At 36.9% G+C, this 25,479-nt stretch overlaps 1 protein-coding gene across 4 annotated transcripts in view; it reads left to right on the forward strand.

The window, feature by feature from the left end:
* The first annotated feature begins 4,040 nt into the window (after positions 1–4,040).
* The window catches only part of RUFY2 (RUN and FYVE domain containing 2), a 44,634-nt gene continuing 23,195 nt past the window's right edge, over positions 4,041–25,479 (forward strand). For 2 of the 4 annotated variants that reach the window (XM_045842172.1, XM_045842176.1), the window contains exons 1-11: positions 4,041–4,267; positions 6,153–6,326; positions 8,826–8,943; positions 12,747–12,848; positions 14,583–14,706; positions 14,908–14,969; positions 15,991–16,056; positions 21,277–21,346; positions 23,528–23,629; positions 23,757–23,873; positions 24,736–24,903. In XM_045842172.1, coding sequence (XP_045698128.1) covers positions 4,264–4,267; positions 6,153–6,326; positions 8,826–8,943; positions 12,747–12,848; positions 14,583–14,706; positions 14,908–14,969; positions 15,991–16,056; positions 21,277–21,346; positions 23,528–23,629; positions 23,757–23,873; positions 24,736–24,903 — 1,107 coding nt within the window. In that variant the 5' untranslated portion in view covers positions 4,041–4,263. Of the gene's footprint in view, positions 4,369–6,121; positions 6,327–8,825; positions 8,944–12,746; positions 12,849–14,582; positions 14,707–14,907; positions 14,970–15,990; positions 16,057–21,276; positions 21,347–23,527; positions 23,630–23,756; positions 23,874–24,735; positions 24,904–25,479 lie in introns of those variants that run through there. The other 2 variants (XM_045842175.1, XM_045842174.1) reach the window with 2 other exon arrangements.

The raw sequence follows: 25,479 nt of genomic DNA on the forward strand, positions 1-25,479 counted from the left end.
TGATATTCATGCCAAGGACTGAGACAGCAGTGGCTACCAAACACTAATGTTACAGGCACTCACTTCGATCAGTTTTAGATTATAAGCACCATTACCCTAATAAGATCTCGCTTGTAGTGTAAAGCCAAGATTTGATGACAGTGTAGCCATTCCAGTGGCCTCACTCCTGAATCAGTTCAGAGTTCCTGCTAACATCTCCCTCTTGCCGTCTCTGATTCCATCCCTCTCTCTAAAGGCAGGTCTTCCCCAGACCGACCTGTGTGGTGTAATCCTCTTCTCTGTCCTTGGATAGTGATGGCTTCAACTATCACCTGTGTGGCTGTTTACCAAATCTATACCTCACACTATGTCTTTTAAGTTTTGCATGTAACTTTTCTAGCTCATACTTCCAGAATCTCCTATGAGCATTTCAGACTCAGTGCACATAAAATGTAAATTCCCATCTTCATTTAATGCAGCAATTTTCAACCAGTATGTTGCCGCAGGCACACTGGTGTGCCACAAGAATTTTTAAAACATGCAATGCCTGACGATTTAGTCAGGGGCACTGACCTCTTTCCCGTTAGACTGTCAAATAAAAAATGAGAACAGTCAATGCAACAATATCCAGCAATAACTGAGAATGAATCAAAATTATACTTACTTGTTTTGTCAGATTGGCAAAAAATACAATATATTTTTTGGTGTACCGCAGAACTTTAGTAATTAGTTTATGGTGTGTCATGAGATGATGAAGACTGGAAATAACTGATGTAGTGCCTCCTTCTTGTGAGCCCTATTTTGGTTAACACCACCATCTACCTCACAGTTATCTGAGCTTTAAAGTCTTTGTGTACCTTTCTTTAAATATTTTTTCTCTGATTTTAGTGAGAATTTCAAGCACTGAAGATTTTGGAAAATTAAATTTTTTTGTAATCTCATCCTTTAATTACAGCTACTGGTACTTTGTCATATGATATAGTGTGGTATTTAAGAAATAAAAATTACAACAACCCATAAGAAATACATTTATGTCATGAGTTGGCAGACATGTGCCCATGTGTACATCTGAAACAATACTTTAACAAAATATTTACCCTTTTTATATGTGATACACCTTAATATTTCCCACTCTATTCCATTAAAAACAGCTGGTTGTAAGCTATTAAAATTATTTTCATGTCCCACTGTTAGGCTGGAACCCATGGATTATAATAGAGGGTTGGCCAAAAAGTCCATTTAGTTTTTTCTAAAATAAAAGACATTTTTCATTTTTACCAATAACTATTGATTTGGATATTTTGAGTATGTTGGCTATCTCCTGCTGTTGGTTTCTAGTGGGTTGAGGCCAGGGGTGCTGCTAAACATCTTCCAATGCATGAAACAACCTCATAGCAATGTCAGTAAACTAAGAAACTTCTCAAACCACTTTTAACACTTCAATCAGTCACAGCACCATCTCCGTATATTGCACAAATTTTTTTTGCACTTCAGTTGTGTTTTTACCTTTCTTAAAATAATGAAGCACAGTGCACCAAAAATATTGCTTATTTTCTTCCATCTTCAACATTAAAATGGCTGCACAAAGACCAATTTTGATAAATTATTTTTAACGCACGCTGGTATGACAGCTGTCACAATGCAGTGGAACAAAATTGTTTCAAATTAAAGATAGCTAAACACTACTAGAGCCATCATATGGAAAAAAACTAAACAAACTTTTTGGAAAACCCAATAGAAGTCATTCTCTAATATTTTGTTCATATATTTGTTGTAACTTTAATGGACTGTTCAGTCCAGCAGAGTAATACCTGCTTGAGTGTGGTTGGTAGGGTAGTAATATGGGTGTAATAATTTATAGTTTTAATTTGAACATTTCACCAAAAATGTCATAATGGTGTGCTTGAGTGTGATATTGTTATGTTACGGAATTACATGCTTATGATTTTGTAATAAAAGTTTGTAATACAAAAGGTGTTATTTGTGCTGGATCCTGTATTTTTGCTGTTCCCTATACATGTCTTTTCCTCTTCCCATTCATATCCTCAATCAAGATTTGTCTTTTCCTCCATTATTTATGCAACTTTACCCAGTCTGAAAGAGTTTAATAGGTCATCTCCAAAAAGCCTTGTCTGATTTTTTCCCTGACAAAAGAATTATTACCATCTCTATACTTAGACTATGAAATAGTGCTTTACATAGCTTTATTAGCACTTACTGCTTTTTAAAACAGCAGTAGTAATATGTAGCATGCTTTAAAGTTTGTCAGCAATTTTCATAGATATTCTCAGCTGTATTAAACCCTGCAGAGTACCTAGCATAGATATTCTTTATTAGTATATAGCCCTGGGCAGGTCACCTGAATTGCTAGAATTCAGGTGTTTTGATTAGTAATTCAGCAATTTTCCTAGTCAGTATGTGTTCCCCATTTGGTGTTGTACACATTTTTCAAGTGTGCAGCAGTCTTACAGTTGTCATTGTAAGCAAATCACATTTTAGGCTATCTGGGTGTATGACTGGAAGCTTGTGGCATGATGTGACAAGCTGGTCTACCTGGACTCAGTGGAGAGCTTTGCTGGTTGAAAAGACTGCTTCTAGTTATTAGGATAGGCCCATCCAATTCCAATCAGGTCACCGATGACCCTTAGGTGACTGAGGCTCAATCCTGGGAGGTATGAATCACGATGGATTCAGGGGATGAGGTTTGCATCTTTTATGGGTATTGCTTTGGCATATAAAAGATTTTTACATTGATTTACTTCAGCTTACATTTTATGAGATTTAAAAATTTAAAAATTTTCAAAAAAACACAAAAATAGAGTAGTACAATGAACTCCTGTATTCACCCATCACCCATATTCAATAGATTTTGCTGCAGTTTTCAACACCCTTGATTTTTTAAAAATCTGAGATGTTATAAAGCAAATTCTAGACATTTAGTTCCACCCCTATACGTCAGTGTGTGATGAGCTTTTAAAAATAGTATTTTTGTTACATAATATTTGAAAGCGTTTTTTAAAACCTAGATTCTTAGCTTTAGTAGATCAAGGACTCAACAGATTGATATTCTACTGAACCCTATTAAGGGTAATTAAACATAACACACTAAATTCTAATTCTCTTCAACACGAGGGGGCTAGAATATCCAGCAAATGTTTATTTTAAGAATATGCCCTCAAAGGGAGAAACGGCTTTTTGCTTTAAATAAACTGGGATTTTTGCTGAATTAAATTTCTTTTTTACATGTTATCTATAGAGTCCATGGGGCGGGGGGAGCAGTCTAGGAAAAGTCTTTTCCCTGTTCTTATTGCTTTATAAAATAATTAAATATACATTTAATTTTACTCACTTTTCTAAATGCAGTTAGAATTCCTCTTTAAACCATGAACAAGATGCTCCCTTTTCAAGAAATACCTCGATCTGTTTCTAGAAACTGCTGATCTAACTAGGTAATAGCTCTCTTTTCCCAAACTGATGTAACTTAAACTGTGTCATTTGACCATGAGGGTTTTTTGCTTCCTGAAATGAAAAAAAAAACACTAGCTTTATGTTGACACTAGTTTCTTTGTCAACATAACGAGTAAAATCGTTCCCCAGTGCATTTTTATCACTTAATTTTTTTCAATTATAGTTGATATTCAATATTACATTAGTTTCAGGCCTATGGGATAGTGATTAGACGTTTGTATAGTTTACGGAGTGATCCTTCTGTTAATCTAGTATCCTCGTTGTTTTTTACGAACCAGTGTATTTAATGGTTTGAACGTCATGATTTGGGCTGTATAGTTTCAGTAGATTCTTGCCAACTGTTAATCGCTTCAGATTTTCTAAATTCTTTAATTTCCTACTAGTATGTGAAGATGAAAGGGAAGAGGTCAGGCGCATTAGATGAAACCCTGGCGGACGGGCGGATGAAAACGTTTGCACGTGGCTCACACCCGCTAGGACAGGCCTTCTGAGCGCCGTGGCGTGGAAGCCCCGAGGGTGAGAGGCCGGTCTTCGGACCAGGGTCCCGCCCTCCGGCTCTGCAGAGCCCCGGTCTCCTTCCGGTCCGGGTGGACTGCGACAGGTTTAGCGGAGGCAGGTTTCACCGCTGCCGGCCGTAGGCTCCGCGGCCCCCGCCCCACTGGCAGCGCTGCGGAACTCCCGGGCGCCCTCCCGCCGCCGGGAGCGCTGTGGGCCGCAGCGGGTCTGGTCGCTGACGCCCTGGCGGCCGCCGCGCGTCTGAAGGGAGCTGCTGGCGCGGCCCAGGCAGTCCCCGCCCGAGACCGCGCCGCCGCCGCCATGGGTAAGGGAGCGGGCCGAGAGCGGAGTCTGAGCCCTGCGTCCAGGGCCGAAGGCCGCGGCCGGAGGAGGAGGAGTACTGGTGGAGGGCTCCGAGGCCTCCGGGTCGGAACTGGGGCGGAACCCAGCCTGCACTAGGCCGGGGCAGCTAGGGACTCAGGGTCGCGCGGGGTCACCATGGCAACGCGCGGCCGCCCGTCGTTCCATCCAGCCCCAGCTCTTGGGCCTAGGAATCGTGGGGTGTCAGTCCGCCGACTCTAGCTAGCGAGGACAGGGTCGGCCGCGGTGTCTGTCCCTGGTCGGGGGAACGGTCGGGGGCGGGCGATTACAGCTCAGGTTTGTGGGTGGCAGAGGGAAGACGGGTCTCAGGTTTTGGCCTGGGTCCGGGACACCAAGGGCGGGGGAGGGGCAGCGATGCAGCGTAGGACCCCGGGTGAGCCCTCCACGAGGGTCGCACGGGCGTCCCGAGCTTTTTAGACAGTCTTACTCGAGGGAGATAGGTGGGCATGGAAGGGGCTCTAGGGCCGGGCAAATGCCGGGACTGGCCCTTGGCTCTGCTTAGGGGCCGCGAGCCCGGACGCCTCCGGCGGGGCGCGGCCGGGTGTAAAGGCTCTGCGCGAAGCTGCTGGCGCCCAGGCCGGCCCTGCCAATGCACCCTTTGTCTAGTTGTCGCATCGTGCGTTACAGATTGTGATGGGAACTGTTAAGAAAAATGGAGAATTTCCATAGATTATGAAACATTAAATGGTTTCGCCCCCGAAAAAAAGAGGGAGTCATAGCACTGTGCGTATTTAAAGCAGTGACGTGTGTGGAGATTTTCCACCTGCTGGCCAGGTCACAGTACTTGTGGCTGTTTGCATTTTTTGCCTGACTATATGAGATTAGAACTAGAATACTAGATCATTGGGAACCCTGGACTTTTTGTTCAATGAAGGAAAAACGGACACTTGGTTTACTCCGGGGAAGTAAACTTGTCAGAGCTTACGAAACGCTTTATTAAGTGCTTCATTTTTCTGCATTTCATTTTGTCATCTGTGTTTGCTGAAAATATTCCTGCCACTCTAAACGGTAATGGCAGTATGGGGAAGCATCTGAATTTCTAAGTAAGCGGAGAATAAAATTCGTGGGAAAGAAAAAATATTTTTTTGTGTATTGAAAATATCAATTGAAATAAATTTTTAAATGTATGTGTTAACTTGTTACTCTACTGAATCAGTTGTGTGGAAAGAGGGGTAGGTAACCTTAATGTGAAACTGGATCCTGTTTTTTTATTTCCTCTTGGAAAGTAAAAAACTCACGCAACATAGAACAACAGTTATGATGAAAACACAAGATAATTAAAATGAGTGAAAATTGAATGGTTTCCTCTGTGTTCTCTTGTCAGTGTGTTTTTATGTATCTGTCATGATAGTTATGAGTAATACTGGAATCTTAAAATTTTAAGTATCTTTTATTTTATTGCCAGTTTATTCTGAAATTTTTTTGCCTTGGAATTCATTCTTGGATGGTTCCTGCTATCCACCTTTTGTGTGAGACGCTTAAACATGTTGCATATTAGTTCAAATTTACCTCTACAGAAAGGCATTTAAAAAACCTCATACTCCCTGAAGGGGTATCATAAAAGTAAAATAAATACCAGGGAATAGCCACATTGCAGGATCTTGAAAATAATTTATAAATGTTGGCTGGAGTGGGCTTGATAGAGTTCTGTAGCTTGTGTGACAGAGACATAAAGTGAAGTTAACTAGGGGTGTAGGTTAGTTAGGAAGACAAATTTGTTGACCAAGGAAAAACAAGCACTGTTGGTTTTATAGGGGAAGGAAAGAGTTTGTATATTTTTCACTGTCATGTCTTGCAAATGATCTTGGACTCCTTTCTTGTGCTTTCAGCTACAAAAGACCCCACAGCTGTAGAGCGAGCAAACTTGTTAAATATGGCTAAACTGAGCATCAAAGGACTCATTGAATCTGCTCTAAGCTTTGGCCGCACTTTGGATTCTGACTATCCCCCCTTGCAGCAGTTCTTTGTTGTTATGGAACATTGTCTGAAACACGGTCTTAAAGGTATCATGAGACTTAAAAAAAATTAGAATCAATCTCTCTCCCATCTTAAACATCCTTGAAAATATGTTATTTTTTGTTTGTTTTGAGGCCATAATTATTACTTTACATTTAAAAATACTCGGGTTGGTTTTGGGAGAAAATATCCTACTGCTTTATGTTTTGAAATGGGTGGTCTTAGAAAATGATTACTTGTTAGTATTTAGTTAAAAAGCATATTTAACTTAAAACTTTTTCAACATACTCTGAATTGGTTTCCATTTTCTAGGACATTTATAGAGTTATATTAAAAATGTCAAGTTTGGTGATTCCGATATGAACTCTTTATTAGTCTAAGCCCTATTGAACAAATATATTAACATAATTGATTATTGAAATATAAACTTCCTTAGCACATGGGAACATATCTAGAAAAATTGTCTTCTAAATTGGGTTATGATAGAAATGTGAGTACTCCCTGAAAACAATATTACTAGTGAATATTGTGTTCTTCTATACAGTTCATGTTGAATTATCTTATGTGTAAAATGTATTATAGTACTTAACATTTGTTACATAATAACTGTTCTTTTACTTATGATCATTGGACAGTTTTGGTCTCTAATTCATATGATCAACAGCTGTGTAGACAGCTAGCTATGTGAGTGAAGTTGTTTACTAAGGAAATTATTATAAAGCAAAAGAAACGTGGTTTCTTGCACTAGGAGCCTGAGTAGGCTGGGAGGGCTTAGAGATTCTGACTATGGTGCATGAGAGTGTGGGTAAATGTAAAAAGCAGAAGAAGAGATTTATCTAAACATGGTTTTAATAAAATGTACTTCATACTGAGAAGGAGTCTTAGCACCAAAATTTGAGAAATTCTATGTGATGTTATTGATGTACTCATTTGTTTTTTAAAATTTTATTCATTTATTTTTATTGGGATATAATTGACATATAATATTATATTAATTTCAGGTATACAACACAATGATTTGATGTTTGTATATATTGTGAAATTATCACAAGTCTGGTTAACATCCATCACCACACATAATTACAAGTTCTTTTTTTCTTATCATGAAAACTTTAAAGATTTACTTTCTTTTTTAAAATAAAAAATCAAAAAACATCCTCATCCAAGAATATGTGTATTGATTTTCAGAGAGAGAGAAAGAGGAGGAGAGAGAGGGAGAGAAACATCAGTTGGTTGCCTCTCGTATATGCTTTGTTGAGATACTGAACCGCAACCTAGGCATGTCCCTGGTGACCTTTTGCTTTGCAGGATGACCAAACCAACTAAGCCACACCAGTCAGGGCTTGCTTAACTCTTTCTTTTTTGAAGATTTTATTTATTTATTTTTAGAGATTGGGGAAGGGAGAACGAGAGGGAAACATCAATGTGTGGTTGCTCTCCCTCACCCCATATTGGGGACCTGGCCTGCAACTCAGGCATGTGCCTTGACTGGGAATCAAACCACTGACCCTTTGGTTCACAGGCTGGCACTCAATCCACTGAGCCATACCAGCCAGGCTAGGACTTGTTTTTGAAAATTTCCGTTTCATTTAAAAAAAAAAACTAACAGTAACATAGATTTTTAGTTTTTCCCAACTTGCTGAAATGCAATTTACCAAAAGATGGCCAAAATAATTAAATTTTAAACTTCTCTGATTTTATTTTCTTTTACTTCACAAAATATCATGAGCCATCTCCTAATAGTCATAGGCTTATTTTGATGAAACATAAATCTACTTGTGCTGTTTGATTTTTTCCTCCAAGGAAAAATTGCCTCCCTTCATGGTCGTCCTTGGGTGGTGCACATGATAGGCACAGTGCATCTGCAGGAGAGCTGTTCAGTCTTAAGAAAGAAATGGATAGTGATTTATGGTTTTGTATTACCCAAATCTCAGAGGGAAAAAAAGGAAAAAGGAAAGCCTCAGTTTTTCATGTTTAAAACTAATGTAACTAGCCCTGGCCTGTGTGGCTTGGTTGGAATATCATCCTGTAACCAAGGATTGCAGGTTCAATTCCCAGACCAGGTCTGTCTGAGAGGCAACCAGTTCATGTTTCTCTCTTGCATGGATGCTTCTCTTTCTCTCTCTTCCTCTCTCCGTAAAAGCAATGGAAAAAAAATGTCCTTCGGTAAGGATTTAAAAAAAACTAATATATTTATTTGTCTTTGCTTTATTTAATAAACTGATAAAGATCAGCTTTCTAGGGCCCTCAACCTTTCCATTTTGGTACTGGTAAAGAATGGGCCCAGTTGTTTTTTTTACTATAATTATCTGCCTACATATTTCTGATGTGGAAGAATGGCCAAGGTACATATTTCTGTTAAGGAAAAATATCAGGATCCTGATTAACAGGCTCTTGATCAATAGGACTCTGCAGTGTGATAAAAGATGTAAGGTCTCTGAATAATTGTATGTTGTTAGAAATGTTGAAATTAAATATTTAAACAGAAGTTACTGTATTTATATACATATGTTGAAATCATATGCATTATATTTTCTTTTTTTCAGTAAGAAAATCATTTTTGAGTTACAACAAAACTATCTGGGGTCCTTTGGAACTAGTGGAGAAGCTGTACCCAGAAGCAGAGGAAATAGGGGCTAGTGTCCGAGACTTACCTGGTCTTAAGTAAGTCATATTGTTACTTGTTCATCTGTAACCACAGAAGTATATTCACTGTTCCTTAAAAGTACTTCATATTCTAATTCATCTTTTCTCAGCCTTAAGTAGCCTTCTCCCATTGTCTCCTAATATAATTCTGTTCATTCTTCATGGTTCAGCTCAAATTTCTTGATTTTTCTTAGCCCCTTCAGTAATAAGTAACTGCTTTTTCTTTTTATGTTCTTATCACTATAGTCATTTCTTTATTATATCACTTACTTCAATTCTTGCATTGTATTGCAGGAAATTGCAAGTTCTTTTAAAACAGAATGTATCAATTATGCATTTCTGTTTCCTGAGTGTTAAGATGTTTTGCAATAGTAGGCAGTCAGCAACAATTTGTTGGAGACTAAATTCAGGCAAAGGCTCAGGAGATTTGAGTTCTCAGATGAGCCACCTATATCACATAGGACATGTGCAAATGACTTTCTTCCTTTGAAAATTGGGACCTATAGTATCACCTCCCTGTTTCACTATGCAAATATTTATGAAATGTCCTAAAAGCTGAATAGTTTAGCTAATAACTCATAAGTGTTGAAAATTTTTTGCAGGCAGAAAGTGTTGTTAAGGCTAAGGTCTTACACTCTTTAGGGTATGATTGAGATATTAGAGCTCTCTTAGTTTATCTTAATTCTTGTGAATGAGATCATTTTTTTTTTATGCTTAGTATTTTCTGTCATCATCAGTTTGCTTTCTTTCAGTCAGGTTTACAATTTAGAGAGGATTTTATGTTATGGGGAATATGGTAGCGTTTTCTGGTTATCACAACATCTACATGTTTACAAGTTGTACTTAATTGAGTGATAAAAGTAAGCTATTATTTATTAAGCACTGTATTGGTAATAAGATCATTATTTTACATGGGTTATCTCATAAGATTTGGTTTTATTTTAATAGGAAAATACATGTTGATATTGTTTTTTTAAAATATGTATTTACTTTTTAGAGAGGAAAAAGAGGGAGAAAGAGAGGGAGTGAAATATCAGTGTGTGGTTGCCTCTCAAGGGCTCCCTACTGGGGACTTGGCCTACAACCCAGGCATGTGCCCTGACTGGGAATGGAACCAGTGACCATTTGGTTCACAGGCCGGCACTCAGTTCACTGAACCATGCTGGCCAGGGCTCATATTGTTTTTAAAAAGCCAAATTCTACAAAAGTAAAAAATGTTTTCTGAAGAATAGTAGTCATTAAAATGCTAAGCCTAAGAACCTCAAGCTGTTAGAAGTGAAGGTTAAGTTTCCTCCCATACTACCTGCTTAAATGTTCTGTGAATAAGAAAATATAGACTTCCAGCTAAGATGGAGGGGTAGGTAGACATACTGTGCCTCCTTGAACAACCAAAAGGACAACAGATTTAAAAACAAAAAACAACTAGAACTGCCAGAAAATCGAACTATATGGACATCTGATAACCAAGGAGTTAAAGAAGAACCATTAATCCAGACCGGTAGGAGGGATGGAGATGGGAAGCTGGGCAGAGAGGACTCACAGCAAGGTGGTGGCTGGAGGACCGGGCGGTCCTACATTCACGTGCAGATAAACTGGGAGAAACAACTGGGGAGTGTGACAGACTGCACAACCTAGGGTTCCAGTATGGGGAAATAAAACCTCAAAGACTCTGACTAAAAAACCTGTGAGGGTTGAGGCAGAAGGAGAAACTCCCAGCCTCACAGGAGAGTTAGTTGGAGAGACCCACAGGGTCCTAGAATGTACACAAACCCACCCACCAGGGAATCAGCACCAGAAGGGCCCAAATTTGATTATGGGTAGTGGGGGAAGTGACTGAAAACACAGCAGAGAGCAGAGCAAGCACCATTGTTCCCTCTCAGACCCTCCCCCTCACATACAGCATCACAACCCAGCAACTGGGTTGACCCGCCCTGGTGAATACCTAATGTTCCACCCCTTACTAGGTAGCAGGCTCGCTGAGACAAAGAAAATGGCCCAAATGAAAGAACAGATCAAAGCTCCAGAAAAAATACAACTAAGTGATGAAGAGATAGCCAACCTATCAGATACACAGTTCAAAACACTGGTAATCAGGATGCTCGTGGAATTGATTGAATATAGTTGCAAGGTAGAGGAAAAAATGAAGGCTATGAAAAGTGAAATAAAGGAAAATGTATAGGGAACCAACAGTGACAGGAAGGAAACGGACTCAAATGAACAGTTTCGAGCAGAAGGAAGAAAAATATTCAACCAGAACAGAATGAAGAAACAAGAATTCAAAAAATAAGGAAAGGCTTAGAAACCTCCAGGACATCTTTAAATGTTCCAACATCCAAATCATAGGAGTGCCAGAAGGAGAAGAGGAAGAGCAATAAGTGGGTAACTTATTTGAACAAATAATGAAGGAGAACTTCCCCAATCTGGCAAAGGAAATAGACTTCCAGGAAATCCAGGAAGCTCAGAGAGTTCCAAAGAAGTTGGACTCAAGGAAACACACCAAGGCACATCATAACTACTTTGGCCAAGATTAAGGATAAGGCGAGAATCTTAGAAGCAGCAAGAGAAAAGGAGACAGTTACCTACAAAGGAGTTCCCATAAGACTGTCAGCTGATTTCTCAAAATAAATCTTACAGGCAAGAAGGGGCTGGAAAGAAGTATTCCAGGTCATGAAAGGGAAGGACCTACATCCAAGACTACTCTATCCAGCAAAGCTTTCATTTAGAATGGAAGGGCAGATAAAGTGCTTCCCAGATAAGGTCAAGTTAAAGGAGTTCATCATCATCTAGTCCTTATTATATGAAATGTTAAAGGGATTTGTCTAAGAAAAAGATAAAAAATATGAACAATAAAATGACAACAAACTCACAGCTATTAACCAAACCTAAAAATAGCCAAAACCAAAACCAAATGAAGCAAACAACTAGAACAGGAACAGAATCACAGAAATGGGATCACATTGATGGTTATCAGCGGGGGAGTGGGTGGGGGATAGAGGGGGAAAAGGTACAGAAAATAAGTAGCATAAATGGTAGGTAGAAAACAGACAAGGGGAGGTTAAGAATAGTATAGGAAATGTAGAAGCCAAAGAACTTACATGTACAACTACCCATGGACGTGAACTAAAGTGGGGGAATGTGGGTGGGGGGTGATGTGCAGGGTGGAGGGGAGAAAGGGGGGGAAAATGGATAACTGTATTAGTATAATCAATAAAATATATTTTAAAAAAGAAAATATAAAAGTATAAATGATATCTTTCTCTTTAATAAATCATGCATATTCTCTAAAACTTTTACTTTTACTAAATGATAGAAAAGTGTGAGATTTAATATTTAAGGGTAATTGGATAAAGGAAACATTTGAAAAAAAAGCAAGCAGCCTGGTGACTTTTCTTTGATTAGTTACCAGGTTGGTACCTTCTTAGCTTTGCTGTGATTTTTTTACAGTTGGATACGATGTCAGTTATTTTTTACGGCATTATACTGCTCTATTGATGCATTTTGCATATTCATTTTTAGAAGGCTAAGCCCATTGTGACTAAATGCTGCTTGTAGAAATATTCTCACTTTTTAGAAAGTCATTTGTTCCAATCCTTAAACTGGTACCTAGGTGTCCTACAGAGGCAAGTTTACCTTAGAACTTAAACAGTTCACAGGGATTGGTTTGCATGCTTGAAGAGCTGGCTTAAAACTAGAGAAACGAAGACAAAACCGTGATGAATTGCTTTTTTTCCTTATTAAAGTGTACCTCAACAGAGATAGAACATGTAGTCCATTATCTTTGGGCTGGGGCTGTTTTCTTACCAATTGGTTTTACTTTTTAGGACCCCCCTGGGTCGTGCAAGGGCGTGGCTTCGATTAGCCCTCATGCAAAAAAAAATGGCTGACTATCTTCGTTGCTTAATAATTCAAAGGGATCTCTTGAGGTTAGTACCCTTAAATTGTATTCATTTTCATTTTTTATTTCATTTATATTCTGTCTTCCAAAAAAGATTGAAGATGTAGTAAAAAATGATTCGTTAAATACAATAAGATGGCATGAAATAAAAGGAGGAGCAAAATGAGTGAGAAAATCATTGTGGAGGACATACATTGATTAGGAAATAATCTAAAAATGAATATTGCAAGCTTTTTATCAGCTGATGAGGGGGAAATTTATATTTCTAAGTTTCATTTTTTAAAGTATAGGGTACATTTTTTTTCTAAATTACAGTTCTATGAATAAAAATGTATAGTGGAATTTGGGGCTTTAGTTCAAGAGCCCTCTTTATTTTATTTATTTATTTTTAAAGATTTTATTTGTTTCTAGAGAGAGGGAAAGGGAGGGAGAAAGAGAGGGAGAAAAACATCAATGTGTGGTTGCATCTTGCACACCTCTAACTGGGGACCTGGCCTGCAACCCAGGCATGTGCCCTGACTGGTAATTGAACTGGTGACTCTTTGGTTTACAGGCTGGTGCTCAATCCACTGAGCCACGCCAGCCAGAGCTCAAGAGGTCTCTTTTTAGATCTTGAATGTCCAAACTACTGCTTTGACTGCATTGTAAACCATCAGTTTAAATTGGAGGCCAAATGGTTAAGACAGACTGTCAAAGCAAGGTAATCAGTTTTCAAAGGAAGTGGGCCCATGGTAGCCCCTTAATTCACTCTTGTTCTTTTAGAGTGCATGTCTGATGTTCTGGAGAATTTAGTTGTTTTGGGTTTACTTGTGACTCTAGTTGTACATCTTGGTTTTCCCATATTTTAAATGAGAATGACCATACTTTAAGCACCTGCAATTTCTCAATAATATTCTGAAGGTTAATTGAGTGATTAAATACTATACACGTGACTTCTTTTTTCTTTTAAGATTTTATTTATTTTTAGAGAGGGAAGGGAGGGAGAAAGAGAGAGAGAGAAACATCAATGTGCGATTGCTGGGGGCCATGGCCTGCAACCCAGGCATGTGCCCTGACTGAGAATCGAACCTGCGATGCTTTGGTTCGCAGCCAGCGCTCAATCCACTGAGCTATGCCAGCCAGGGCTTACATGTGATTTCTTGAAGAAGGCATGAGACAGTGATAATTAGTTCTTTTGATATAAATTGTCAAGTATTAATTTTTAAATTGTCCAATTTCTTTCATGAGTATCTTATTTGAACTGTTTTTTTAGAATATAGATACCTATATCTTTTATTGGTTTTCTATTAGTAACACTTGCAATACACATATCAAATGGTCTGACTTGAACATGGGCTTTGAAATATGTCAAATGTTCATTTAGTTACCTTAGTCTTTATTTCAAGGGTCTTAATAAATCCTAGAATTGAAAATTCAACTCTAATTAAAGTGTTGTAATCACATCAGCAGCAGTCACTGTATCTTCTGAGAGTCACAAACATTCCAGCCCTCAGTGATGCCTCTTTTTCTTTTGATCTATCTTTGCTTCTCCTCCTTAGCATTCAAAATTTCTTTTTCAATTTTATCTTTTTTGATCTCTTTCTTTTACATTTTCTGTATAAACATTTAAATTTCAAAAATTTTAACTTCACATATAGAAAGGCTAATTTGAAGATACCTAATATTTATTGGTTTTATGTTTGTAATAAGGTACTGAGATTACAAAATTTAGTTTTTGAAATAAATTTTTGATTCAGTGTTTTTATTATTTTAATTTTCACAGTGAATTCTATGAGTATCATGCACTAATGATGGAAGAAGAAGGAGCAGTAATTGTTGGGCTACTGGTTGGCCTGAATGTGATAGATGCTAATCTGTGTGTAAAGGGAGAGGATTTAGATTCACAAGTAAGTGAAAGTGATGAGTACCAGTGCAGAGTGTTTTCAGTTTGCAGTGTTCGTCTTTGATCCAGATACAACTATTACTTTAAGTTGTAAACAGTGTGGTTAAACAGTAAAGAAAAAATAAGAATAAAATTCAGTTGCATGTTAAATGTACTTCAGATATTTCTCCCCTTTAAATAGAAATAACTTTATTTATAAATTCAGGTTGGAGTGATTGATTTTTCCATGTATTTAAAGAATGAAGATGATATTGGAAATAAAGAAAGGTATGATTTTCATAAGTTATTTCACATGTATTTTTTTATGCAGGTCTTTACAAATCAGTATGAGGTTCGTCTGTTTACAGTGTGTTTTTATTGCCATTATTTGTGTGTAGTTCCTACTTTATTTAGTTTTCACTTCCATATACAAGCTTTAAAAAGCAAAGACCACTTGGAAAGACACCTTGGTCTGATGTATGACTTTGGTTATACTGGTAGTTTCTATAACCCATTTTATAATTTTTTTTCATCCTCATCCAAGGACACATTTTCATTGATTTTAGAGAGAAAGGAATAAAGAGAGGAACATTGAAGTGAAAGAGAAACATTGATTGGTTGTGTCCTGCACGTGACTGGGGATCAAACCTGTAACGTAGGCATGTTCCTTGATTGGGAATCAAATCTGCAACCGTCTGGTACACGGGATGATGCTCCAACCAACTGAGTCACCTCACTGGGGTCTGAAACCCATTTTAGTAGTATGCTGTGTTTTGTGATAAAAGGGATGAAAGCTTATTGTTCACAAGCTTACATGCACTAGTTTATTTCAAGATCTAATTCTGTTTAAATTTAAATTATACTTACACCAACTGCTAAAAAGAAAGGATAATTATATAATGTGATAGAGCTGCTAATTATTGCTACAATGGCAATCATATCACAATATAAATATATCGAGCTAACATGTGGTATGCCTTAAATTTACACAATGTTATATGTCATATATTTCAATAGAAAATAAATCATATTGATACAAAATTTTTAAAATATACTAATGGTACATTAAACCTAGTATTAGCAAGTTATTTAATAAATATTATAGTTATTTAATATAATCAAGCAGCTTACTGCTACAATTATAAAGATTATTACATTTTAAAGGCAAGATAATGTTTCACCATTATGGTATTAAAATTTTAAATGGCTTAGATATTATTTTACAGCAATTTTAGATGATTTAGACATTGTCTTTGGTACCCTCTAAATACCTTTCCAATTAGCACAAAACTACTTTTCCCCCCTTTAGGAATGTTCAAATTGCTGCCATATTAGACCAGAAGAATTATGTTGAAGAATTAAATAGACAACTAAAGTAAGTATTATGGGTACTTGGACTACTTAGTACATTCTGAGTGTACTTAGAACAGTACACTCTGTTCTTCTGTGCATCTTTGAGAAAGGGTTATAATGAATAGAGAAAATAAAAAAGTATAAGGATACAGAGAGTTATTGGAGATAATTCATTTTCAGTAGAAAATGAGAATCTGATCTTTAAATGGAATCCTCAGAGAACTTAAAAATAGAATTTCAAACACATCCCTGTGCCCTTAAGAAAAAAGATTAGATAGGGTGGAAGTTTATGTCATTTTGATGCTTCAAAAATTCATTTTCTCCTACTTCAAAGGGCTTCATGTGTAAATGTGGCTTTCATATTCCATGGTGGAAGTTTTCTCCTTCCAATGTCACCTGGTCATTGGAACTGTCAGTGAATACTCTATCTGGGGAGAATTCCTGGTATCTGTTTGTAAAGTACTATAGTGCAGTTCTGTCTGATAAAAGTATAATGTGAGTCACATAGGCAATTGGAAATTTCTAGTAAACCTTATTAAAAAGGTAAAAAAAAGCTGAAGTTAATTAAAAAGGTTTTTAACCCCAGATATTATCATTTAAATATTTAATCACTATAAAATTATTAAGATATTTTATATTAATTTTTGGTACTATCTTCAAAATTCTGTATGTATTTTACACATAGCACATTTAAACCTGGATTAGTCACATTTTAAGTGGTTAGTAGTAGCCACAAATGGCTTATGGCTACCGTACTATATAACACAGGTATAGTGAATATTTGCTACATAGTTAGAAATAGACGGTTCTCATTAGTTAAAAGGAAGAATTAGCAAAACTGGCTAACTCTGGATGATAGGATTATGAATACTTTATATTTTTTTCTTTATAGTTTTCTGTATTTTCTGCATTTTACCCAATAAACATGTATTATAATCAGAAGATACAAATAAACATTTTCTCATTGAAGAAAAGCTAATAAGCTGTAACTCTTGCTTTCCCTCTGAAATTGGAGACAGGGAAGATTTTGTGTCAGTGTCTTCTTCAGTCATGGAGTTTTAATAATAGATATCATAGGAAACGTGTGCATTGTATGTATCTGTATTTTTGTCATTTGTATTTCTGAAATTGTATTTTTTTAATTTTAATTATTTTTTTAAGATTTTACTTATTTTTAGAAAGAGGGGGAGGAAGGGAGAAAGAGAGGGGGAGAAAGAGAGGGAGAGAAACATCGATGTGTGACAGAAACAATTAGTTGCCTCTTACACACCCCCAACTGGGGACCTGGCCCTCAACCCAGACATGTGCCCTGACCAGGGATCGAACTAGCAACCCTTTGGCTGTCAGGCCAGTGCTCAGTCTACCAAGCCACACTAGCCAGGGCTATTTTAATTATTTTTTAATTGATTTGAAAGAGACATTGGTTTGTTGTCCCACTTATTTATGCATTCATTGGTTGCTTCTTGTGTGTGCCCTGACTGCGGATTGAACCCACAACCTTGGCATATGGGGATGATGCTCTAACCCACTGTACTGCCTGGCCAGGGCTCTGAAACTTCATTTCTAAGTGCAAACTTGTGCTACTTATTTATTTGCTTTTAAACTTTTATTCACTTTTTGGGAACAGGCAATATATTCCCACAGTTCAAACTTAAAAAGGAGCGTTAAATGAAAGGTCTCCCTCTTCCCTGATCTTTAACCTTTTAGTTTCTCTCTCAGGGATTTATTAGCATACTAGGTTCTGATGAATGTCTCTACAGATGCTTTATGCAAATCAGTAAGAATATGCATATATTTTCTTTTTTTTATTTCTTTTTTTTTAAGATTTTTATTTATTTATTTATTTTTAGACAGGGAAGGGAGGGAGAGAGAGAGAGAGAGAGAGAGAGAAACATCAATGTGCGGTTGCTGGGGGTTATGGCCTGCAACCCAGGAATGTACCCTGGCTGGGAATCGAACCTGGGATACTTTGGTTCCCAGGCCACGCTCAATCCACTGAGCTACGCCAGCCAGGGCTATGCGTATATTTTCTAATATTTCTCATCTTCCTCCAGTTCTTTACACATAAGGTAGCATACTTTTTTTTTGGTGTTTTTATTTATTCATTTAATATATTTTATTGATTATGCTATTATAGTTGTCCCATTTTCCCCCCTTCACTCCCCTCCACCCTGTACACCCTCTCCCACCCATATCCCCCCTTTAGTCATGTCCATGTGTCATACTTAATAAGTTCTTTAGCTTCTACATTTCCCATACTATTCTTACCCTCCCCCTATCTATTTTCAACCTACAATCTATGCTACTTATTCTCTGTACCTTTTCCCCCCTCTCTCCTCCTCCCACTCCCCTGTTGCTAACCCTCCATGTGATCTCCATTTTTGTGGTTCTGTTCTTGTTCTAGTTGTTCACTTAGTTTCTTTTGGTTTTGCTTTAGGTGTAGTTGTTAATAGTTGTGAGTTACTGTCCTTTTATTATACATGTTTCTTCTTTATCTTCTTTTCTTAGATAACTTTAACATTTCATATAATAAGGGCTTGGTGATGATGAACTCCTTTAACCTGACCTTATCTGAGAAGCACTTTATCTGCCCTTCCATTCTAAATGAAAGCTTTGCTGGATAGAGTAATCTGGGATATAGGTCCTTGTCTTTCATGACTTGGAATACTTCTCTCCAGCCCCTTCTTGCCTGTAAGGTCTCTTTTGAGAAATCAGCTGACAGTCTGATGGGAACTCCTTTGTAGGTCACTGTCCTCTTATCTCTTGCTGCTTCTAGGATTCTCTCCTTCATTTTTACCTTGGCTAATGTAATTATGATGTGCCTTGGTGTGTTTCTTCTTGGGTCCAACTTCTTTGGGGCTCTCTGAGCTTCCTGGATTTCCTGGAAGTCTATTTCCTTTGCCAGAATGGGGAAGTTCTCCTTTATTATTTGTTCAAATACGTGTTCAATCTGTTGCTTTTCCTCTTCCCCTTCTGATAGCCCTATAATGCAGATGTTGGAACATTTAAAGATGTCCTGGAGGATCCTAAGCTTCTCCTCGTTTTTTTGAATTCTTATTTCTCCATTCTTTCCTGATTGGTTGCTGTTTTCTTCCTTCTGGTCTACTCTGTTGTTTTGAATCCCAGTTTCCTTCCCATCACTATTGGTTCGCCATACATCTTCCTTCATCTCTTTTATGGTAACCTGCATTTTTTTAACTAATTTGTGCCCAAAATCAACCAATTCTGTGAGCTTCCTGATCACCAGTGTTTTGAACTGTGCATCTGATAGATTGGCTATCTCTTAGTCGCTCAAAAGGGTGAGTCCTGGGGCATTGATCTGTTCTTCTGTTTGAGACTTGTCTCTCTCTCTCTCTCTCTTTTTTTTTTTTTGGTCTGGTTGCTCCTGTTACGGTGAGGGGCGGAGCCTTAGGTGTTCTCCAGGGCTGGGCACCCCAGTTGCTAGATTGTGACATTGTATGTGAGGGTGGGGGTGGGAGGGAACAATGGCGGTAGCTCTGTTCTCCTGGGACCTCAGTCCCTTCTCTGGGATCCTGGGTTGCGTGCTCTGCCCTGGTCCACAGTCGCTGCCTCACTGGGTCCACCAGCTGTTGCTTGCGTACTCAGGGTCCACCCGCTGTGGTCTTGCATGCCCCAGATGCCTTATGCGCTCCCGGTTGCCTTATGCGTCCAATTCACCTTGTTCCCTGCACGCGCCACAACCCACGCCCGGCGCTGCTCCTTTCTGTCTCTCCTACCGGTCTGGATGAACGGGTCTACTTCAACTTGGCTGTCCGACTTCCATTCAGATAAATTCTATGTCAGTTCTGGGTGTTATTCTGCCTCTAAATTGTTGTTGTTCTAATCTTGGTTGTGCGTGGAGGTATGGTGCGTCCACCTATGCCTCCATCTTGCCGGAAGTCTAAGGTAGCATACTTTTTTACACTATTCTGTACTTTACTGTTTTTACTCAACAGTTTATCTTAGAGACTATTCCATTTGGTTCAAATGAGCTTTCTCAGTCTCTTTTAAATTATATGTTTGTCAATCAGTTACTGTAATACTAGTGCCTTTTTTATATTTTATGTATTAAAAGCATTTCTTTGTTTTTCTTATTGGAAAATAGTTCATGAACATTTAGAATATTTTGAAAGTGTAGAAAGCAGATAAAAAATAGAATTCACCTGTGTTCCAAAGAAAACCACTATTGAGGGTTTATTGTTATTTTTTTATTCTTTCATTCTCACATATACGTGGGGCAAATATTATTGTCTGATTATATAGGTAAGGAAACTGAAGCTAGGAAAGGTTTTATGAGGTGACACAATTAGAAAGTAGAAAAGCAGTGTTTCTAACCTTGGTCTTTCATCTCCTGGTCCTGTGCTTGTTATAGCTTATCATCAGTGTGGTATTGTTGGTGAAAAATGATTTAATATAAATGAAAAAACACTTTTCCTGTTTCACAGCATAACTAAAATGCCAACAGTTGTTTCTGAAAATGGTATAAAATTTGTTGAATCTATTATACATCTTTACTGTGATGTGTACAGCATATTACATTTTATTAGATAAAGTTTGAGATGGTAAAATCAAGGAGCCGTTGAAAATCAGACTCAGTAAAATGTACAGTAATGTCCAGTATTGATTGATTTAAACAAAAATGCAAAAAACAAGTGTGTTTATGTGGTGTAACCTGACTTTTGACTATCCTTGAAAGATGAGGTGTTTGCTTAGTGTCAGGCTGACTACATTCCTGATACTAGGTATCACATATTTACATTTCTCAACAACAGGTGACTTTGGAGGTCTTTAAGTTTTTATGAAAGTGGAGAGGGGAAACAGAATGGGACTTCCGTTCATTAACATTGTTTATAAGCATCATTAAGCCACTTAATTACAAAATGGACATTTAAAGTTCACCCTTTAAAAATAACTTTTAAATTTAGTTTTAACTATATTTAATACTGTTTTGTGTAAAATTTTTATTCCTAAATATTAGAAGTTAAATGTAAAAAGGGACCCTAAGAATGCAAAAAAGAATGAGCAGCATCAAATAAAATTTTAAAGAAATATTGGTTCTTTTGCTACAGTCTTTACTGTTTTTCTAGCTAAATCAAGTTATCCAACGTATTGAAACTCCCACACTCAAAATTCAGTTGGCATTTGGTACATGTCAGTTAACATAGAGTCCAGGATAACATACTTTTTCTTGCCTTTGTGAGTTTGTGTGATTTTGAATGAGTTTTTTCTTTATTAATTTCAGCAGCACAGTCAGCAGTCTCCATTCAAGAGTTGACTCATTAGAAAAGTCAAATACTAAGCTGATTGAAGAGGTATTGTCATCCGGCCATGGATAATTGTCTTTCATGAACCGAGAATTTGTGATCCTTTTTCATGTTCAGCATGAGTGTAAAAAGCACACACACACACACATTTTCATCATTATGATGGAATACTTACATTGGTTTGGCCAGCAAGTTTGTTTTTTTTTTCTATAAGATGGCTCCAGTAGAGCTTAGTTATCTTTAACTTCATTTGAAACAATTTTGTTAGATTGTATTGTGACAGCTGTCTTATCAGCATGCATTTTAAAAAAAGGCTTATCAAAATTGATGAATTTTGGGGTAGCCATTTTAATATTGAAGATGGAAGAAAATATGCAACATAGTTGTAATTGAAAAGTTGAATGGTAGCCTCTTCAGATTTGTGGTGGTTTGTAGGCACCACCATCTCAAGAGTGGGTGGCTAATCACAGATGTTTCAGAAGGAGCCTGGAGAATAAGGTATTTATGAAGGGTTGCTGGGCTTTCATCAAAGGGCACAGTTCTTCCTAGGATCTTTGTCTCTCTCTCCAGGTTCCAATAACTGCCTAACTTCTTCCCATGACTTCCTGCTGTTACTTGCCCAGAGTATTGCACTGTCCTTCATGGTTTCCCTACACCCTGCTCACATCTCTGAGAAAAAGGCCTTTTAGGAAGGGGATTTTGGGGAGTGGGTGAAAAAGGTGAAGAGACTAAGAAGCACAGATTAGTAGTTACAAAAGTCATAGCGATGTAAAGTACAGGGTAGGAAATATACACAATAATATTGTAATAACTGTATGGTGCCAGTTGGGTACTGGAATTCATATGATTGGCTACCCATATGCTATACACCTGAAAGTGACACAAAATAATATTAAATGTAAACTAATTGAAAAAAAATTAATGAAATTTGCCCATGCAAAAAAAAAAAAGTTTGAGAGAAACCACATATCTTAGGTGAATCTTAATTGTTTTGAGATACTCACCTTCTAGGAATGAACGTCAAGGATGAAACTCTTACATACTCTTCTATAAGTAAGCTGTGCTTCTCATTTTTAAATCTGGATAGCCTGATTTTAGATATAGAGTCACCTATAGTTAGAATTTCATGCTGAAATGATACTCTCCCTCTTGTTCCACTATTCAGATTGCTTTTCTTTTGAAGCATGATCATATCCACTCTATATTCACCTTCCCATGTGTAAAACTCTTTGCATGTGCTCTGGTTTCCTGCACTGTCAAAGTGGCTCTCTGGTGGTCCCAGAACCAGAGATTTATGTTAGCTCTCTTTTTTATACTATTTTTTAATATGTTAAAAATCTATTAAACCATAGAAGTATTGCTTTCTATTTTCAGAATTATTTCAGGTAGATTAAGAAATCTGTTATTTTATTAGTGCTATTAACCCTGTTTCCCCTGTTAATTAAAATTTTTATTTTTTTTAAAACTTGCCCTATGTTTTCAAACCAGGGAAAACATGGTTGTTCGTATAACTGAAGTTAAAAATGCATCTTCGTTTTGATAGTTTGGGACCATGAGAGAGAGCTGCTCACAGGTTTGTGCTTCTTCTTGGCCTTAAGCACACTGTGAAGTTCAGTCGTATCCTTGACAAATTATTCAGAGATTTATTTGCAAGCCAACACTGGGAAGTGGTCCCTGATTTCCTTTCCTAGGATCCTTTTTATTCTGGGCCTCAGAGGCAAGCCATTCATTCACTTAGTCATTCAGGTTTAATTCTGATTCTGAGAGCTGTCTCATATTTGCATTGGTCACTCAGTGTGCCATGTTTCACAGGGCATCCTGTTTGTTATCACAAATGTCATTTCCAATGACAGCAAAACCTTTTTTCCTTATAGATGTTTCTGTTTTTGCACAGTCTTTACAGTTTTATTGTTTACCACATATTTCTTTATATGCTGACTCAGGCACTTTTATTCAGGGCATATTGTAAACCAGATAAACATAATATGTTTTGATTAACATAATATATATTGACTAAGAAAAGGAAACAGTAGAAATTAGTAAATTTCTTTAATTGGTATTCTGGGGTAATAGGAACACATATTTCTTATTAAAGTTTCTGTAATTGTGAGAGTTGTTTGTACTAGTTTTATGATTTTATTTTCTATTATTTATAGCCATGAACATAACCTGTAAAACAAATATAAAGATGTTTAAAATGTTTTTTTGCCCATGTTTCATAATTTTTAGTTAGCAATAGCAAAGAATAATATCATTAAACTCCAAGAAGAAAATCATCAATTACGAAGTGAGAATAAATTGATTTTAATGAAAACACAGCAACACCTAGAGGTAAGTACAGACTGATTGCAAATAGACTGGTGTCAAAAATTGTTACTTTTTGGGACTTTTGTATAGATTGGGTATTTCTGTGCTGTATTAATAGCAGTGATGATAGAATTAAAAGTTTTCTTCCTAGGTTACCAAAGTGGATGTGGAAACTGAGCTTCAAACATATAAGCATTCTCGACAGGGTCTAGATGAAATGTACAATGAAGCCAGAAGGCAGCTTCGAGATGAATCTCAGTTACGACAGGTAGATTGCATTTAAGTTACATTAGCTAATAATAATAATAATAGTTATTATTTACCCTTAAGCAAGCACCATTTAAAATCTCTTTCAGCCTTATCTTCCTTGGTGTGGGATGGCAATCCGCCTCACTCAAATCCCTCAAATTCTTTAAGCTCCCACTGGATCAGTGTTTTTTTAAATGGTGTTTTTAAGCTGTTACAGTGTGTGTTTTTGAAATGAATAGGTCATGACCAGCATTACAAAAAAGGAAATAGAATGCTGTATTCAAATATTAGTAAAATCATACTTAAAATTAACTTTTTTACCCTTTTAAATTATTAAATATAATACCTACAGAAAAATACAAATGTATAGCTTAATGAATTATAATGTAAATACCTGTGTAGCTACTACCCAGGTGAAGAAGAAAGTATTGTGAGCCTTTTCATTACTTTTGCTATTTGTCTTTAATATTAGGAAACATCTTTTCTTTTTGATGTAAAATTCCTTAAGAGAAGAAATTAAAATTGTGAAATAGGATTTTGAGTTATCTTTGGCTTTCACTTATATGCATTGCTTTATTGTTTTACTTAAGGAAAATCAATACTGAGTCTATGAGGCATAAAAATACTTCATCCTTGAGCTAGTAGAATAATGATAATTGACAATCTAGGAAATGCTTTCATTTTTAGCAAAATATGCATTTGAAAATATTTAGAATGTTGTTTTAGGGCTTGATTGATCCCCTTTAGTGGGGCTTATAACTTTGTCAAAAGGAGTAGTCTGCATATTGAATAGAAACTGTTTCGTGGCCTCGTTAACTATCGTGTATGTGATTTTGACATCCTGAAGTGGCATGTGAATTGAGGATACGTTGCAATTACAGGATGTCGAGAGTGAGCTAGCCGTGCAAGTTAGTATGAAGCATGAGATTGAACTCGCCATGAAGTTGCTGGAGAAAGATATCCATGAGAAACAAGATACTCTGATAGGCCTTAGACAACAACTAGAGGAAGTTAAAGCAATTAACATAGAGATGTATCAAAAGTTGCAGGTAAGGAATGTTCTTTAATTCTTGGAATTTCTTGTTATATAATTTGAAAATGAATATTTGTATATAGGGTTTGGTTTTTAATAGATGAGCCTATTTTAACTCTGCCATATTGGTTATAAAAAGTGAGGTGGTTTTTTTTTCTAAATGGAAGCTTCAGATATGTAGCAATGAAAAAATGTCAGAACAAACAAAATCACCTATCTGAATTTGTTTTTTACTGCTGTAAGGTTAACAGTATGAAAGTTAAATCTTTTAGGAAAACTCAATCTAATTATGCAGGACATTTCTGTGAACTTTTTATATAGCATAGTCCTGAAAAAGATTTAATTTTGATTGAAATGCTTTACTATAATGATTATGAATTCTCTAATAAAGTGACATCTTTGTTCAGTAGACTTGTTGCCAAAATCCTTTTACAATTTAATTTCAAAAATAGCATATTTTATAAGAGTTTATCCTGTTGTCTTCCAAAAACAATGAAAGCTGAGTGTTTTTTCCCTTTATTATATTTTTAAATGAAGACTAGTAGTACTACTGCTTTATATCATGAGAGTATTTTAATCTATAAATTAACTG

The sequence above is a fragment of the Phyllostomus hastatus genome, unplaced genomic scaffold (genome assembly GCF_019186645.2).
Source record: "Phyllostomus hastatus isolate PE091 unplaced genomic scaffold, TTU_PhHast_1.1 phas_contig_38, whole genome shotgun sequence".
NCBI classification, from domain to species: Eukaryota; Metazoa; Chordata; class Mammalia; order Chiroptera; family Phyllostomidae; genus Phyllostomus; species Phyllostomus hastatus.